Raw genomic sequence first — 18,145 nt, forward strand, 5'->3', positions numbered from 1 at the left:
TTGTGTTATGGGTTTCATTGAGAAGACTACACCCCACGGTCCCGCGCCATAACTGAACTAATGCTGCTAGAGTGCAAAGGAAGACAAATGCAAATATATTGAGAGCTCATGTAAGGGGTGCATGAAAAGGCACCATATGTAGGACCGAGCTCACCATGTGCCACGGCTGCCAGTCTCATTGGCGTGTTGTTCCTGCGTGCTCCACCAACCTTATTACTACCTCACTCACTGCGCATGTATAGGCATATAACAAAATGTTGTAGTTGCTAAAAACTTAGTGTACAAATAATGTGCTCGAATTGGCCATATGGATGGCACTAGCAATGTTAAAAACGTGAGCTTTGGAAAGACTCGATGAGTATTGTATATTATATGAATGTTTATGTCTCTTCCACCTAAAATCTGCAACACACGAGGAAAATACCTTTGTGGGTACATGCAAGGCCATTCCCCCTTCCTCCCAGTGAAGCCTGCCAGACGAAAAAGCAGAGGCCTGTTCTGCCCTGCTCCACCTCCCCCAATTCGGCTGGAGCCGCTTCAAGCATTCACATTTCCCCCGCAGCACCCAAGGCCACGGCCTGCCATCTGAATTATTTACAACCCAGGAGTAAACCCCGGCCTTAAAACGCAGATCCAAAGGCGCACTTTCTTAGGCTCCACGACCCACCAGCTCACCTTAGGTTAATGGCCCCTGTAAAATTAGGACACCCAATATCATGGAAACATCGCAGGAACACATCCATAATGACTTCTAACAAGACATAACACGGACCGCCTGTCCCATGCCCCGAGACCCAACCCCATGACGTACGATACCCGGTCAACAGGACGATGGTAACCATGTATTGATGAATCGCCAACAGACCCCACTCTAGGGGCATTCCTCCTGTGTTGCATTAACCTGTAGAATATCCTATTAGAAGATTTACCAGGGAAGATAATATTGCAAAGTTGAATGACTGCGGTGTGCGTGGCCCTAGGGCAGAAAGTCAGGAAAGACATTAATCTCTGACACTGGTCACAGTTGTCACAACAACACCGTCTGGATGAGCCCAGCTGACCTGCCAGGCCCAGCCCAACCCACAAGAGTAACCAGTGACGTCCTCCAGCCGCGGCAAACCACATCGCAGCAGCACCTATAGTTAGTCGTCGCCACCCAATCCCCACAAACTTGTGCCCCCTATAGCATGTAGGTTCTTATGACGTTTTTTGTAAATATATACGCCTGTCTTTGCTATTGTCAGACAGAGCGCTCTCGGAGTTGGCAGAGTTCTTTGCATGCCCTATTCTGATTGATAAACTCCCATTTACGCTCACCCACACTTTGTCCTGGCCTTATTCCCATCCTGGGAGAGTCCATTATTGTCTCTCATTGTGGGGAGGATCGTGCTATCTGGGGACGCTCGCCTTCATTCCCCGAAAGGGTGAGTTCTAATGCCGTTAGCTCTCTACTACCCTGTTTCCGGACCTGGGGATTCGACAGCCAATGTCTCAGTTGAGTGTAACGAAACCTTTCAGTCTCCGGAATTTTGAATTTTGCTTTACACTCCTCGAAGTTTAGGTGGAGGCCATTCTCGAAAAAGTCAGCCATAGTCTCCAAGCCCCCCGCTCTCCACTCCACGAACTGATTTGGTGAGATTCCCGGGGAGAAGACGGGGTTGTCCCAGATTGGGGTGAGAGGTCCCGTTGTGCCTCTACATTTCCACAAGCGGGCCGCCCTTTTCCAGCTAGTGATCATGTTCCTTATTGCTGGTAGGGGGCCCAAGTCTTGGGTCCTTTTAGGATCTTTAAAATGGGGCAGGGTTTCTAACGGGGCTCCGTTCCAAACTTCCTCCAGTTGTAGCCATCGGGGGCGGTCAGAGCGTAGCTTCCCGGCGAAGGCCGGGGCTAGCTGGGCTGCGAGATAATACCTTGCTACATCTGGGACCCCCAGGCCACCTAGGGCGGAGCTTCGAAGCGTGATGCGTTTCGGGATGCCGGACTTCTTGTCTTCCCAGACGAGGTTCAAGATCTCTCCTTGCAGCTTTCGTAGGGCTTTTTCCCGGATTGTCACCGGCAGGGCTTGTGCGTGGTATAGTAGCCGTGGGGTTGGGTTCATTTTTATCGCCGTAATGTGGCCAAACCAGGAGATTTCTTGTTTTTTGCATCGGCTGACATCGTTTTTCAGGTCCCTGAAGAGTGCCGGAAAGTTTGTCTTGTACAGCTTCTCATTTTTGTTGAGTATTTGGACTCCTAGGTAGATGATGCTGCTTCTTGCCCAGGGTATCCGGGACTCCGCTTCGAGATTGAGCTTGCTTGGAATGTTGATGCCCAGTGCAACTGATTTGAGATGTTTATTGTGAACCCTGAGGCTGCTCGGAATTCTTCGAGATTTTGCCATAGGGCTATTATTGATTATGCTGGGCGGGTTAATGTGAGGAGCATATCGTCCGCATATAGGGCGATTTTGAAGGATTCTTTTTTGATCGTGAGGCCGTGAATTGATGAGTTTCGGCGGACCCTGTCCGCAAATGGCTCCATTGATAGAGCAAAAATAAGCCGGGAGAGTGGGCATCCTTGCCTCGTGCCTCTAGTTATATTTATGCTGCTGGATTTGGCCTGTTAAGGCGTATTTTCATAAGAGGTTTTTGGTAGATGGCTAAGACCCATTTTACAAAGTTTGGGCCGAAGCCAAAATTTTGTAGGATTTTCTCTACATAGCCCCAATCGAGCATATCCAATGCTTTATGCGCATCCAGGAAGAGGACTGCTAGCCTTGAGCCCAATCTGTTCGCTGAATCAATGATGTTGATTGTTCTGCGTATATTGTCTTGTGTGCCCCGTCCCGGAATGAAGCCTGCTTGGTCTGAGTGGATGATCTCTGGAAGGGAGGGGGCCAGCCGGTTTGCCAGGATCTTGGCGAAAATCTTAACTGTCCCCTGTTCTAACACTTCTATAGGAAATACATCTAGACCTATTCAACAGAGAATAACCAAACATAAATCAAAAATCCTGAATAGAAATTAACATCTCCTTTGGTAGCCCATTTCCTTGAATACAATCGCAATTCTGATGAACTCAGATGGTGGGTTTTGGAACGTATTAAGGGCATACATTCCCATAATATAGCGATCAGATTGGCGCAGAGGGAACAATGGCAGATCTACCATACCCAAAGTTATCATATGGGTCTCAATCAGCAGGAGGAATGGCTACATTTTGTTCAGTGATTTGGTTATATAAAAAAACCTAGGAACACCATCATGTCTACTAGAAACCTTCTGCTGACCCATGCCTCACCTCGAATTCTAGACCTATCTCTCTTCCTCCTTTCCAAGCTTCTCGAATGCCTTGCATACTCTCAACTTTCATCCTTCACCACTAATTTCTCTATCCTACCACCCTCCCAATAAGGCTTTCGTCCTAAACACTCCACTGAAACTGCTCTCACCTCTATTCTGAACTCCCTTCTTACTGCCCGTCATGCTAAACAATCCTCTATCCTTATTCTCCTTGCTCTCTCTGCAGCCTTTGACACTGTTGATCACCCCCTCCTACTTCACACGCTCTCCTCTTTTGGCTTCAAAAGCTCCGTCCTCAACTGGTTATCCTCTTACCTCTCCTCCCGCTCTTTTACATTCTCCTGGGGTGGTCGGTCCTCTCCTAACTACCCTCTTGAGTATGGCGTACCCCAAGGCTCTGTTCTTGGCCCTTTTCTCTTCTCTCTATACATCTCCCTCATTGCCCCCGTTATCTCCTCGTTTGGCATCTCTCACCACTTCTATGCCGACGACTCAACTCTTCCTCTCCTTCTCAACTGACCACCTACAGCTCTCTTCCTGCCTCACGGCCTTCAAGAACTGGATGTCTTCCCGATTTCTCTCTCTTAACACCGACAAAACAGAAGTCTTATTTTTTCCCTCTAACTCTTTTCCCCCTCCCTCTCCTCCCCCTTTCATTCACTTCCCTCCCTCCAATCTCCCTATCTCTTCTCAGGCTCGCAACCTAGGCGTTCTCTTCGACTCCTCTCTTTCCTTCTCCCAACACATATGCCTCACTTCTCGCTCCTGCCGCTTCCACCTCTTCAATATTTGCAAAATCCGCCCCTCTCCCTTTCCACGCTACTAAACTCTTAATCTCCTCCCTTATCTTCTCCCACCTCTTCTACTGCTCTTCCTTACTCTTTGGACTCCCCAATTCTCACCTTGCCTCTCTTAAATCTATCTACCACTCTGCTGTACGCACCCTTTGTCTCCTTACCTCCCGTGATTCCATCTCTTCCTCTCTCTCCTACCTTGGCTGGCTTCCTTTTCACTCACAACTTAAATTTCAATTTCTCTGTATTGTCTTCAAATCTCTTCATGGCCTTGCCCCCCCCCCCCCTATCTCTCCTCCCTTCTCTCCTACTCTCCCTCCCGTTCCCTCCGATCAGCTGACCATTTCCTTCTCACTTCACCTCCTCCTCCCTGTCCCGCCTCCCGTTTTCGCTCCTTCCAGCTCTTAGCTCCTTTACACTGGAACTCCCTTCCTCTTGCCTTCTTCCCCCACCTTCCCTTCATTCCGCACTTCCCTGAAATCTCTTCTTCTCCATCCTCCTCCTTGAATCCCCTACCCCCTTCTACTTCCCCCTTCTCTCTTTCCCTGACTCGCTCCCTCCCCTCTTCTACCCCCTTTTCCTCCCTCCCTTCCCCTCTTGCCCTCCTCTTCCTTCACTCCACCCCCAACCTGTCCCTTCTCCCTCCCCCCCCTCCCCTTTCAGTTAATTGCTCTTTCCATTATTTTGTTGTTTGATTGATTCATATTATTATGCTCCCACAGTTTATCATTCATGTTTTTATGTATCATGTTGTTCTTTGTACAGCGCTTTGGTGTAAGGCGCTTTATAAATCAATAAAATACAAATACAAATACAAATGTCAAGATGGGAAGGTGTACAAAGACTATTTTGTATAGGTGTGGTCAATTCTCACATGCGCGTTTATCTCATTCCAGTATAGTCTCAGGTTTCATTTTGTACTTGTGTCTTCTTCATACTTGCTATCATGCCCAATTTCTCTGATGGATTTATTGGTCTTTCCAGTCTATTTCCATTCTCATAGACAATGTACAATTAATATGAAGGAGATGAATTGCACATTTACCTAGCTTGGATACTTTTCCATGGATTGTTATACCTATTCTGTGAGCGTGTGTTCTATTCTATTATACGCCCTTCCTTTTGTTTTGCAATATCAATGTAAGAGTGATGGCAGCAGGCGGCATTCTCCAGTCCGCTTTCCATTAGGACTCCTTTCATATTGTACTATTTCTTTTATGGATCAATTTGCTTTTTAAGTTAATCTTCATTCCTACATATAATGTGCAATCAATATTATGGAGATGTATTGCACATTTACCTACTTTGGATATATTTCCAGTGACTGAAATACCCATTTAGCAAGCGTATGTTCAATTTGATAATGCGCTCTCTATGTTGGTTGGTAATATCAGTTCCAGAGTGGTGGCAACATACAGTATTTTTTCAGTCTGTTTTTTATTATTATTACGTTCCTTTCCACATAGTCTTGAGTGTAAGATTGGTGGCAACAGGCAGTACTTTAGTCCATTGTTTATTACTATGACTCTTTCGATTGAGTCGGTAGTATGTACGGTTGCCTGTTCACATTGTATATATTTGATACTGTGGGACGTTTTCTAAACTTTTGGCATGCGTGTATAACCACTGTTACACATGCCGTTTGGACAGGAATTGGGTAAGTAGCATGTGCCTTTCTGGAGTCTTTTTTGCTTTCAATTCCGAGGCATTTCTGTTATCACAAGGAGTTTTGTTTCTTGCTCCAAGATCGAGCAAGCATGGCATTAGTTACGCTTTCACTGTAGTCATCTCTGCAGGCGATCTATAGCCCAGGACATTACATTGGGACCTTTTTGATATTTGTAGCAACACTCGCTGTCGTTCAACTTCAAGTGTTCCTCCAAGACATGCGGTGCATTTCTTTACTATTGTCATACTAATTGGGTTGCTTAGATTTATGCTACTACCACGTAACATTCATTAAGTAAGTTGAATACAGTTTGTACTTAGATTAGTTTTTATACGCAGTTTTTCTTGCTTTTTCTACCAGGTCTCGTTTCAGACACGTTATTGGAGGCAGCCAAGTAGGGATACATGGATTTCATACAGTCCCCTACTGCTTGTTGGAGTTGTTGGGAGAGACGTTTACTTTTCCTTCATCCACTAATGGAGGTGGGTCAAACTTGCTCTTTGGACTTTTGCGTTGTCGGTCATTCTGGATTCCACAGATTTGAACTAGGGATTGCTTTAATCCCAGTTTTTTTGTTGTTCGTGTCTTCACAGATAAATTGGGTATGATGTGATTTTTCTGATTGGCCTGGAGTATGAAGTAATTGACCTCTGCCTTTAGATTGGAAGAGACAAGGGTATTCACTGTTCTTCCTTTTTTCAAATTTAAAATATGGAACTCTTTCTGATGAAATGAAGTAGTTTGCATGGTCAGGTTTTAATGATGTTTTTTATTTACTATTTTTTCAGAACAAATTTGGTTACATTCCTTTGGGAATGGTGTTACAAGAACATTGATGTATAAAAATCAAGTTTGGATACCATTGCAGTATAATATATGTTTTTGTATATACTGATATATGCCCTTTGCTTTTTGTCCTCAGGAAGATGAATATTAGTTTGTGATTGAATAACTAGATCTATCATCAAAACTACTTTAAAAGGATAATTTGTTCCATGATCAATATCAGTCTAGGACACCTCTAGTTGACATTTAACCTTTTTTACATCTAACACTTCAGCACCTTTTTAGTACTTTATTAGATCGAATAGAGGACAACATTCTTGTTACATGTGGAAAACAAGATAAACTAAAGAAATAGTTGCCTCTCTCATACTATGATAGTATTAAGTATGCAGATAGCTCTCTTGAATAAAAAAATACATAAAAAATCTTGGAGAATTATATTTGATCATATTTGTGTCAAATTGGAATATTTTAGAATGTTTTACGATTTCACGTGAATATTAATACATTTATGAACTACTGTAATCAGTGAAAATCACAGGTAAGCAAATCACTAAACATGCACTACTAATATATGCACATTCACTTTTGGAGTACTCTGGCTATAGAGGACCAACATTTTATTTTTAAGAACAGTAAGATCAGTAATAGAATACTGTAGTGTTGCAATGTAAGTGAAGAAAAGACATGCAACGTAATAAACCAATTTGAGAAGTAATAGGTCGTAAGAAAAGACTTAAACACAATTCTAAACTTCATAATTATACGGTGCTGCACTTCCCTTGCTAGAAGAGATGTGGCCTAGTGCCCATAGCATGAGATGTCCCAATAAAAGCCTTTTGCAGAAGGCGAACAGTGGTTAAAGTAGGTCAAACATGTGCAGGCAAAGCCAATAAGCAGTAAGTATTTTAAAAGAATTTCTAAAACATACCGTTTTATCATGATGCAATGTGGTCACTGTAAAGGTTTTTTCCTCTTATGATATGTATTGTAATATGTTTTTTATTCCCTTTTCTTATCTTCTAATGGTAAACGTTATTGTGAGGTCCTCTCCCAGACCCAGTATCTTAGTGGAAGCTCAGGGTATGACCCTTGACTAACTTTGCACTGATGACGTTCCAGCAAGGAAGAGGTAGGGTGAGGACCGTACACCTACTAAAACATATGAAGGGGGTATGTATGGAAAAAAGTATGTTAACTCACCGCCTGTACTCCGATTAACTCCTTCACCACTTCAGCACTTCAGTCTCTCCTGAATTTGCTGGGCCCCAATGCTTGGTGTCTTGGTTCCATAAGAGGGGATTTAGGTGTCACTTGCGCAGAGGTCATTTTCAGCATCTGGATTTGGGTCCGGTTAGTCAGTGGTCAGTGCGTTGGCAAGACTGATGCTGGCATTAGTCAGCAGAAAAGTAATACAATGAAGAAAGAACAACCACGTTGTCGACCTCTGAGGAGTTCCAGGACACGATGCAGGTGGAAACCAGCGATGGCCACCGGGATCAAACCGTGGAAGTCGGCCCTCACGGCAGAAATATAAAAGCTTGAGAGATGCAACGGTATGGTCTCTTGTTTCACATGTTGAGGGTCTACCCAGTCCCAAGTCCAAATTCGATATGGCGACCGATGCCACGAGGTAGCACACGAAGAATCCTTTACATGTGGGTCAGAAAAATTGCAACAATACTTTCATCCACTCTGAAATTAATCAAAGTAACCCATTCTTAGCCACACCCAATCCAGATACCATCGGCGACCTCTGCCTGCATGCTCCCTTTGCCATCTCTGCAGCAATCCTCAGCCTGGGTCAATTTCCCAGATCCTCGGACCCAGATTCTGGCACTGGTCTTCTGGTAGTATGAGCCATTTCTACAATTCATCTTCAGTATCAATCCGACTGAAACCAAATCCTGGGCCAGTGGGCCACTTTGCAATAATTGCTCAGAAGGCCCATTGTTGTCAATCCTGGGTATGCTTGACTTCTCGTCTGACCATAAAGACTCCCCAGTGGAATACATGCCTTCTCAATTTCTCCAACATCTAAGAACAAAGTGCTTACCTTTTCTCTATAACTGCACAGCAATTATCGGGTTGATGTCACGGAACCCTAATGACATTTATGGAATTCGAAAACTCATTAAACTTACCATTGACTAGCATTTACATGTAATCTGCCAATGTTCCTTTGAGTTCATGGAGATTTCAAGTTTTTACTGTTTTCCTATGTTTTTATAAGCATGATTGAATTTTATTTTTTATGTCTGGTTGAATGATCTATCCCTGCAACTCACTCTTAAAAAAGAAGCATAATGGACAGAATATACTAATCTGTACATCAATTATTCTACAAGGTAAAGCTTTGAGTAGTGCCTTATCCCTTCACTGTTTTCTTTTTTAAGCATACTGTAAGTAAATCTTAAGTACTGCTTGTTTGTTTACTGCTACATATGAACAAGCACATATATTTCAGTATATGACATGCATTACTTACCGTAAAAGCATTTCTGATGATTGTATCTGCTTAGATTCACATGCTGTGCATATGGTCCGACATCCAGTGGTAACCGCAGAGTATTGCATCTTGTCTTTCGGGGGACCGAAAGGGGACGTCGGCATAGGCGTGTCTGAAACACTATCCCCATCGTGACGTGTGTAGTACCCCAAAATAGCTCATGCGGCGAGGTCCCTCCGATTGTATTTTTTCTGCCATGAGGGAGCCCAAGGCTATAGTGAGTGAGTACATGAAGAGAGAAAGTAGTAAGAAGTCTATGTTCCTTCCACCCCGAGCGGGGAGGCAGGGAGGGCGCATGTGAATCTAAGCAGATACAATCATCAGAAATGCTTTTACGGTAAGTAATGCATGCCTTCTGATGCTTGTTAATCTGCTTAGAATCACATGCTGTGCATAGACTAGCGAGCAGTACCCGGAGTTGGAGGTGGGTTGTGAGAAGAAACAATAGAGAAAAGATGTCTTAATACTGCTTGTCCCACCTGAGAATCAAACCTAGAATGAGTGTCTAGGCAATAGTGTTTTGTAAATGTGTGTACAGAACTCCAGGTTGCCGCTTTGCAAATGGACTCAAGAGGAACATTTGCAATGAATGCTATGGAAGCCCCAGTGCCTCGAGTAGAGTGTGCTCTAGGCTTGAAGGGCAGTTCTCTCTTAGTAAGAGTGTAACATAGTGTGATGCATTTGACAATCCACCTTGTATTGCTGATTTAGAGCCAGGGTCCCCTTCTCTACCAGCTCCCACTGAAACAAAGAATTGTTTAGTTTTCCTCAGTGGTTTAGTTCTATCCATGTAGAACATGATACCCTGTACACATCTAGTGTGTGAAGGCTTCTTTCGGCCATGTTAGTAGGTCTCTGGAAGAACGTGGGTAGTTCGATTGACTGGTTCACATGGAACTTCGAAATAAATTTCGGCGCAAATCTGGGATGTGTGTGCAGAACTACCTTATCTTTATGGACTGTAACAAAGGAGTCCAAAACCGAGAGGGCCTGTAGTTCTATAACTCTTCCGATAGAAGTGATAGCTACTAGAAAGGATGTCTTGTAGGTCAGGTCTTTTAGACTAGCTTTATGCATAGGCTCATAAGGGGGTCCCATGAGCCTAGTTATAAACACATTTAGGTCCCACCCAGGGGCTGGGTGAGTGATGGGGGATACATTCTTTTAACCCCTTCCAAAAAGGCTTTAATCACAGGTATTTTCCACCACAACACCTTCTGCTGTGACGTGGTGTAGGCTGACAATGCCGCTAGGTGAACCTTTAAGGAATTGAAGACTAACCCAGAGTCCAACAGATGGGTTAGATATAACACAATGTGTGAAGGCGAGCAATCGGTGGGATTGACGCCTTTGGAACTGCACCAGATGACAAAACGTTTCCATTTGCTGGCATAGCAATAACGTTTGTTAGGCTTTCTTGCCTCCCTCAGTATGTCCATGCATCTTTGAGGGAGTTGCAGATGTCCAAACTCTATGACCTCAGGAGCCAGGCTGCTAAGTTCAGAGTTTGTGGGCATGGGTGCAGTCTCCCCCCTGCCCTGAGACAACATGCTGTACGGGCAGGGCAGCTTGACTGGTGGGGAGAAGGACATTTCCATCAGGTGCGCGAACCAAGGTTGGCAGGCCCACATGGGAGCCACCAGAATCATGGTGACTGGTTCCTGGTGCATCTTGTGTACTATCTTGTTCAGAAGGGGAGTCGGGGGGGGTGGGGGGGGGCGTAGATAAATTTCCCCAACCAAGTTATCTAGAGACCGTTCCCTTTGGATCGGTTCTGGGGGTACCTGGAGGTATAGTCTTGGCATTGGGCATTCTCCTGAGTAGCGAACAGGTCGATCTCTAGAAACCCCCATTCTGCAAAGACGTTGGATACAATGTCTTCGTGCAGTCGCCATTCGTACTCTTCTGGCAGAGGAAAATCTCTGCCGAGTATGTCTGCCAGAAGATTGATTTCCCCTGGAACATGTTGGCATATCAGGAACATCTTGTGTTTGAGAGCCCATATACAGATGTTCTGGGACAGCTTGGATAGCCCTGGAGAGTGACTGCCCCCGTTTGTTCAGGTAATACATTGCTGTTGTGCTGTCGGTTAAGACCAGCACGGTCTTCCCCTGCAGTTGCTCCTGAAATGCTTTCAATGCTTTGAACAGTGCTAGTAGCTCCAGTAGGTTGCTATGGTTGGACGCTACCTGAGGGGACCACACTCCGTGCGCTGTCTGTTGAAGCAGGTGAGCCCCCACCCCGTGAGAGATGCGTCTGTAGTGAGAGTGGCTTCCACTGCAGGGGTGGTGAAGGTTTACCCCTTCAAGAGGTTCTCCCTCGACCACCACTGCAGAGAGAGAACGAGGGCTGGCGAGACAACTAACAGATCTTCTCATTGTCCGCTGGCCTTACACCACTGGCTGTTGAGCTACTCTTGCATGGGACGCATGCGCAGCCACGCGTGGGGAACTAAGTATATGCATGACGCCATCATTCCTAGCAAACGCATAACTTTGCGTACCGTCACCTCTCGACTGGCTACATACTGAGGAACCTGAGAGAGCATGTTCTGAACCCTCTCGCTGGAAGGGAAGACTAGACCGTCTTCCGTACGAATTACAGCCCCTAGGAACTGTTTTACTTGGCTGGGGACTAAGGTGGATTTCTTTTCGTTGATAGAAAATCCCAGGCTGAACAGTATGTCTACTGTTTTTTGGGTGTTTGTAAAACAAACCTCGAACGAGTCCCCCGTGATGAGCCAATCGTCGAGGTAAGGGTAAACTGGAACTGAAAGTCTGCGCAGGTGTGCCGCTGCCACTGCCAGGACCTTGGTAAACACCCTTGGCGCAGAGGCAATGCCGAAGGGGAGTACCTTGAACTGGTAGTGTTTGTCCTGAATCACGAACCTTAGGAATTTTCTGTGCGCTGGAAGCATTGAAATATGAAAGTATGCATCTTTCATATCTAATGTCATGAAATCCCCCTGTTTTAGCAATGGGATCACCTCTTGCAGTGTTACCATGCAAAACTTCTGGGGCTTTATGAACTTCGTTGGGCGCAGGTCTAGAACAGGACGCATGGTGAAATCCTTCTTGGGTACAAGGAAGTACACTGAATAGATACCCTTGTTTACCTGAAGAATCGGGACGGCTTCTATGGCATCCTTTCCCAGCAGCGCTTCCACCTCTTGGATCAGGATCTGTCGATGTTACGGTGAAAGGTGTCGATGTTTCAGCAGTCTGAACTGTGGAGGTCGGGCGAATTCCACACAGTAACCGTGGGCGAACGTCTTTAAGACCTACTCGTCTGAAGTTATCCCCTCCCATGCCTTGAGGAAAGATGTTAATCGCCCCCCGACCGGGGAGACATGGGAAGGGACCTGGACTCGGTGGTCATTTCAGAAAAGCAGTTGACGCTCCTCTGGAATTGGAGCCTCTGCCTTTATTCTTTCTGCGCTTCTGACCCCTCTTCCCAAAGAGGTTGGCCTCTTCGATGGGTTGTTTGTTAATGGATGCCTGGGTCTCAGGCCTGAAGCCCGACGTGCGCAGCCAAGTGTGCCTCTTTAGGAGAGTACCCTGTGCAAGAGACCTGCCTGCTGTCTCTGTGGTGTCCAGGGTATTCTTTACCACATTCTGATTGGCAAGTTTGCCTTCCGAGACAATGGCGAGAAGCTTGGCTCTGGTTGCTTCCTGAACCTCTTGAAGGCCTTCCTGGAGTAGGTTCCATTGAGCGTCGACGTAGCTTGCTAGTAACGTCGTGTTATTGGAAATTCGGACGGTATAGGCCGCCACCAACATAACCCGTTTGCCTAAGGCATACAACCTTTTGGACTCCTTGTCCGGGGGTGACTCTCCCGTGGCAAGGGGAACCCCTGCTCTCTTGCGAGTATTGGTCACCACCAGCGAGTCTGGGATTGCGTGTCCTTTGATATAAAACGGGTCGGTGGGGGAGGGTTGGAAAAGTTTTTCGACCCTTGGGTTCACAGCCCTAGTCTGAGCAGGTGTGAGTAAGGAAGGGGCCAGCCGTCTCTTTACAGAGCTCAAGAGAGGGATAGACTGGCTTGCCGGAGGCTTTTCATTAATAATGTCCTACGCAAAATCTTGTTCGGTCAAAGCTTCAAGCGTGGCAATTTAAAAAAATTCCGCTGCTTTTTTCAACATGTTGTTGAAAGCCATTTGATCATCCTCCGGGGAAGCTTGTCGAATCGGGGTGGATGGGGGAGATTCGAGGCAAACGATATCAGAGTTGTGATCGTCCTGCTGGGTGTCCTCCTAGTTGTCCATTGCTCCTTGATCTTCCCCATAGTTGTCCAGAAAAGAAGAAGACTCTTCTTCTGTATAGAGGTCTCTATACGTGTCCATCTGGACATCTTCTTGATAGTCAACTTGGTGTTGGACATCTAAGTGTTGGACATCTTGTGTTTGAGGGTTAGGGTCTACCCGAGCTTTTTTCGGCAGAGGTTGATCAGAAGCCCTGAAAAACTGCTCCAGGAGATCCATACACCCCTCAAATTGCTCCGTGGTCCACTTGGATGACCCAAATGGACCTAGCTGAGTAGGAACCGTGTTCTCCGTCCTAAGGCGTTGAGAGGATCTCCTCAGGGTGCTTGAGAGGGGTAACTGGCTTTTTTCGTAAGAGTCTACAAGATCGTCTTCCCAATCCGTAGCAATCCTATTGATGCTCTTACGGATAGTCACCGAATCTTCGGGAGACTACGCCTCCGATGATGTGTCGGCAGTGAAAATGTCTTCCGCGGCTCCAGAAGGGCCAGTGGATGGCTTCCCATGTAGAGGCCTACTCGTAGTTTTCGGGCCTGTACGGGCCTTGGGATCCATTGAAGTTTCTTGTTCTGAAACTTCGGCGCGTGTAGTTTGGGGAGTACCGCCCTTGTTATGTTTGTTATGCCCAGTCATGCGCTGCTGCGGATGCGGCGAAGGCTTCGGATCAGACCGATCCAGGGCGCCGCTGAAGTTTCCGGCGGACCCGTTGGCGCTTTCGCCTTCTTCGAGGAAGGCGCTTTGGTTGTGGTCTTTGTGCAATGCGATTGTACGCCCCTATCACTGGGTGTGGTCCCTGTAGCAAGACCGGAGTCGAGCCTGGAAGGGTCAGGGACGGGCGTGGCAGCCCTAGAATAGTCCGTCTCAAGGTCTATAACGTCCGCGTTGGACGTTTGGTCATCCGATGTACCCCCGTCACTTTCGGCTGGTGTCGCGGCAGGGGAGGGAGGCTCCACGCGTGACATTCCGTACGCAGCCCACCGCTTCAACCGGCGCTCCTTAAGGGTTTTAGGTTTAAGGAGTTTACACGCTGAACACTGCTTTTCGTTGTGCTCTAGGGGGAGACAAGCGTTAAACGACGTGTGCTCGTCTTTCCACGGATATCTGACCCTACACACAGGGCGGAATCTAAATGGAGTGACCAGACCAAAAAGGAAAGCAGTGGAAAAGAGGAAAGACATAACAGTATGGCAAACCCCGAGCCCACTCTCCCTACTGTGTAGGCCGGCCAGAGGGCCCGACCACGTGGAAGTCCGAATGCCGGATCTTAGGCACCGGAACCCACAGCCATAGACGATTCCCCCGTAGTCTTCGTCGAAGATGTTCTTGATGGGCGAAGTGACTTAACGGGGCATAAACCGTCAATTTGGTAAAATAAACAATGTTTCATCAAGAGCTCTGCTATAGGGCGACCAGTTATCTTGGCACAAAAAAACAATCTGAGGGACCCCGGCGCGCGAGTTTTGGGTACTACACACGTCACGATAGGGATAGTGTTTCAGACACGCCTATGCCGACGTCCCCTTTCGGTCCACTGAAAGACGAGATGCAATACTCCGCAGTTACCACTGGATGTCGGACCATATGCACAGCATGTGATTCAAAGCAGATTAACAGCATCAGAAGTATGATTACTTAATTTGGTCTAGGTTAGAATGGCATGCTTGCCACAACTATATGCTGGACTTAGCAGTATGAAATAACTATTCTTAATTTTGCTGATTGCATGACTGAGTCTATTGAAGGGCTGGTGAGTAGCCTCCCTTCCCCCCAAGCAGATTCGAAAAAGGTTCATGCTACTGCACAATACCTCCCAAAAGACAGACAATTGGAAGTTAGAACGTGAGCGCTCTATAAACCTAATTAACATAAAGAAGAGAAATTTGGACTCCTCAAACAAACTTGCTAAAATAAATGACAGAATGAAAGCTCAATGATGCACATTTTCTGAGAAGCCAAACAAACGTCATTAAGGCATTTTATAATATTCCCCACTGTCACATAAAAGCATGAATTTTCAGTGATGGTAGAATAAAGATGGATTACAGTTTATTGAAAGCCGCATGCAATGACTCACCCAATTAATAATTGTGGTGGTGAGCTCTAGAAATGCCATTAGTCCGTCCTGCTCCCTCTGGGTAATGCCACGGAGAGGGAGGTGACGCTGCTGCATCATGTCTGTGCTTGGCATATCCCTGCGTAAATGTTCATGGTAAAGCATCAGAGAGTGAAAGAAATGCTCCCAGGATACCGGATTGCCGCCAGTAGCTTGCATGTTTTGAGCTATAAGAAAAGAAGAGCATGACAGGTAACCATATAGATTTAAGCACAGTGAAATAACAAACTTACCAGCTCACATTTTACTCAATTTCATCTAGCTTGATACTGGCCCATCCAGCTTAGCCAACTCCTGTGCTGTAGCTCCACTAATAACGGTCCCATTTGCCTTGGCCAATGCAGGTTCTGTCACAGTAATCCCATCCTTCTTCTCTGCTACTACCATTTTTGAGGTAAAGATACTCATTTGAATGTATTCAATGTTATTGGAATTCCGTACGGAAGTAATGTGCGGTTCTAATGCGAACAAGAATAGAAGGGGGGGATTAGGGGATGCCATGTCCTGGACATAGGACTAAAACACATTCAAGTACCAGTTTGTATTAATAACAAGTAGTTTTAATACTTATCTAGTCACAAGTACAATATCCTAATTTTAGAAGTCCAAACCATAAAATGAAGGGGGACTTGTGCCCAAAAGTCACATGGTCCAACACAATGTTTCTCACCAGTAAGTGTTGACTTTAGAAAGGATGCAATGGGCTTGTAGTGTTGATTAGTTCCAAAGTAATTCAAAGTTGTACAACAATTTAGCAGAAGGCAGGTATGCTGTCTCCTTTCTTCCAGACCCAAGACTAACCCAGGGGCAGGATACCCTGCCCAGGTTCGATGGCCAAAGGTAAGTGGAATGGAGCTAGTAGACAAAGGGGCTTATTCCCAATGTTCTCCTATTGGAGGAGGGGGCAACGATGGGTGGAACGGAGTCACACTGATGCTTACTGTTAAGGTAGATTTCTAAAATCTGGCTGATGTACAGATTTTAGGAGGCCACCCTGATTATAGTGAACAGGGACCTCTCAGAGGTTAGCCAAAACCCAATCAAGATAGCAATGGAGAGCAGTCAAGACTATTCTCAGGAGATTGCGAGTGGGATTAGGAGCCCTCAATGAGTCCACACAATAGAATACACAATCTAATTGAGACAAGTATAGAAAATCAGTTATTTATTCAACGCCTTTTGCACACACTGAAAAATTAAACAACCAAGTGATATCACAATATACTCAATTATAAACAAATACATCATAGGGTCATAAATGCACCGAAATAACTTATTCAACACAGGAAGCAAATACAATAATGTAATAAGTGATGGAACCAGTTCACAAGTAAATTCCCTAACTTAAGCAGTCCAAATCTTAAGAAGAATGGGGACTTGTTTAGAAATGTCAAGAGTCACAATGCTTCTGGATGGCTAGTTACAAGTAAGTTACCATTTACTTGTGTTGATGATGAAATAAAATACTCTTCAACAAATTTTATTAAGTTAAGTAAGTAGACTTTTTTTTTATTTCAATAGTTACTACCGAGGTTTCCCACCCAAAAGGCAGTGGAATGGAAGGAACAAGTTACTTACCTTTAACTGTTGTTTTCCAGAACGTTTCTGACATGGATTCACATGCTCACGAATATTCCCTGTGGTCAGGCCGGGAATCTTCAGTAAAAGAAAAAACAGTTTCACTTTCACTTACAAACTGTCTTTCTCCTATAACCAATCGCTGAGCTTTGGGTCATACTGCCCCCTCTGGCAGCCATCTTCAGATTTGGTAGCACGTAAAGTGGCAGTATGACCAAGAAAAGCCAAAGAGAGGCAGGTGGGAGGATTGGCATGTAAATCCATGTCAGACCAGTGCTGGAGAACAGATGCAGGTAAGTAACTTGTTTCTTCTCCAGCATGGGATCTGGCATGGATTCACATGCTCATGAATAAAGGATACATAGCAGTACAACATTACACAACCACGGGAGGTGACAAGGCTCAACAGAAGCAATTCCTCTTACCTCCGGAACAGGCTCACCTTCAAGCGAACAGGTTGCGTAGCACTGCTTGGCCGATCCGGGACTCCTACCTGGAATCCCTGTTGATGCAGTAGAATCTTGTAACTGTGTACGTGGACCTCCACGTAGCAGCCCTGCTGATGTCCAGCACGGGCAGACCAGACAGGAACGCCCTTGTTGCAGCGATCGCTCTGGTGAAAAGTGCTCTTGGACGGCCGCGCAGCAGTACAGTTTGCCAACCGGCGACAGTGCGTGATGCAGCCAGAGAAGCCTTAGACAATGCTTTCCCATGGTTCACAGGACCAAAGCTCACAAATAGTTGAGCCGTACTCCAGAAACACTTCGTGCATGCCACGTCGAACTTCAGAGCACGCACCACACCCAGCGAGTGCAAAGTCCTTACAGCCGGCGACGAAGGTTTCGGAAAAAACAGGCACACCAAGGGCTAGTTGGGGTAGAATTCAAACACAAGAGATTCGAAGATGGCGGCCGAGCCGGTTAGACGTGCGCGAGTGCAGCTCCATCTCCCAGCTCAGGGCCGCAACAATAAAGCCCATCATGAAGGGGAGTATCAGCACAGTTTAAGGCCCAGACCCCTCGGAGGGCAATACTAGATATGTAGAGGGGCAGTTAGCAATCTGCACGGGAACGCCCGGAGAAGAACACCTATGGGGCGGACGACGCAGGATTCCCTGGCTCGTTCAGGCATCAGCAGGGGAGAGTGCGCGGCC

At 46.0% G+C, this 18,145-nt stretch overlaps 1 protein-coding gene across 1 annotated transcript in view; it reads right to left on the bottom strand.

Moving 5' to 3' along the window:
• The window catches only part of NUP205 (nucleoporin 205), a 1,887,652-nt gene that overhangs the window by 1,527,931 nt on the left and 341,576 nt on the right, over window positions 1-18,145 (bottom strand). Inside the window, exon 12 of the mRNA XM_069628771.1 lies at window positions 15,376-15,581. Coding sequence (XP_069484872.1) covers window positions 15,376-15,581 — 206 coding nt within the window. The remainder of the gene's footprint in view (window positions 1-15,375; window positions 15,582-18,145) is intronic.

This window comes from Ambystoma mexicanum, chromosome 12, assembly GCF_040938575.1.
Source record: "Ambystoma mexicanum isolate Mex_15411 chromosome 12, UKY_AmexF1_1, whole genome shotgun sequence".
NCBI lineage: Eukaryota > Metazoa > Chordata > Amphibia > Caudata > Ambystomatidae > Ambystoma > Ambystoma mexicanum.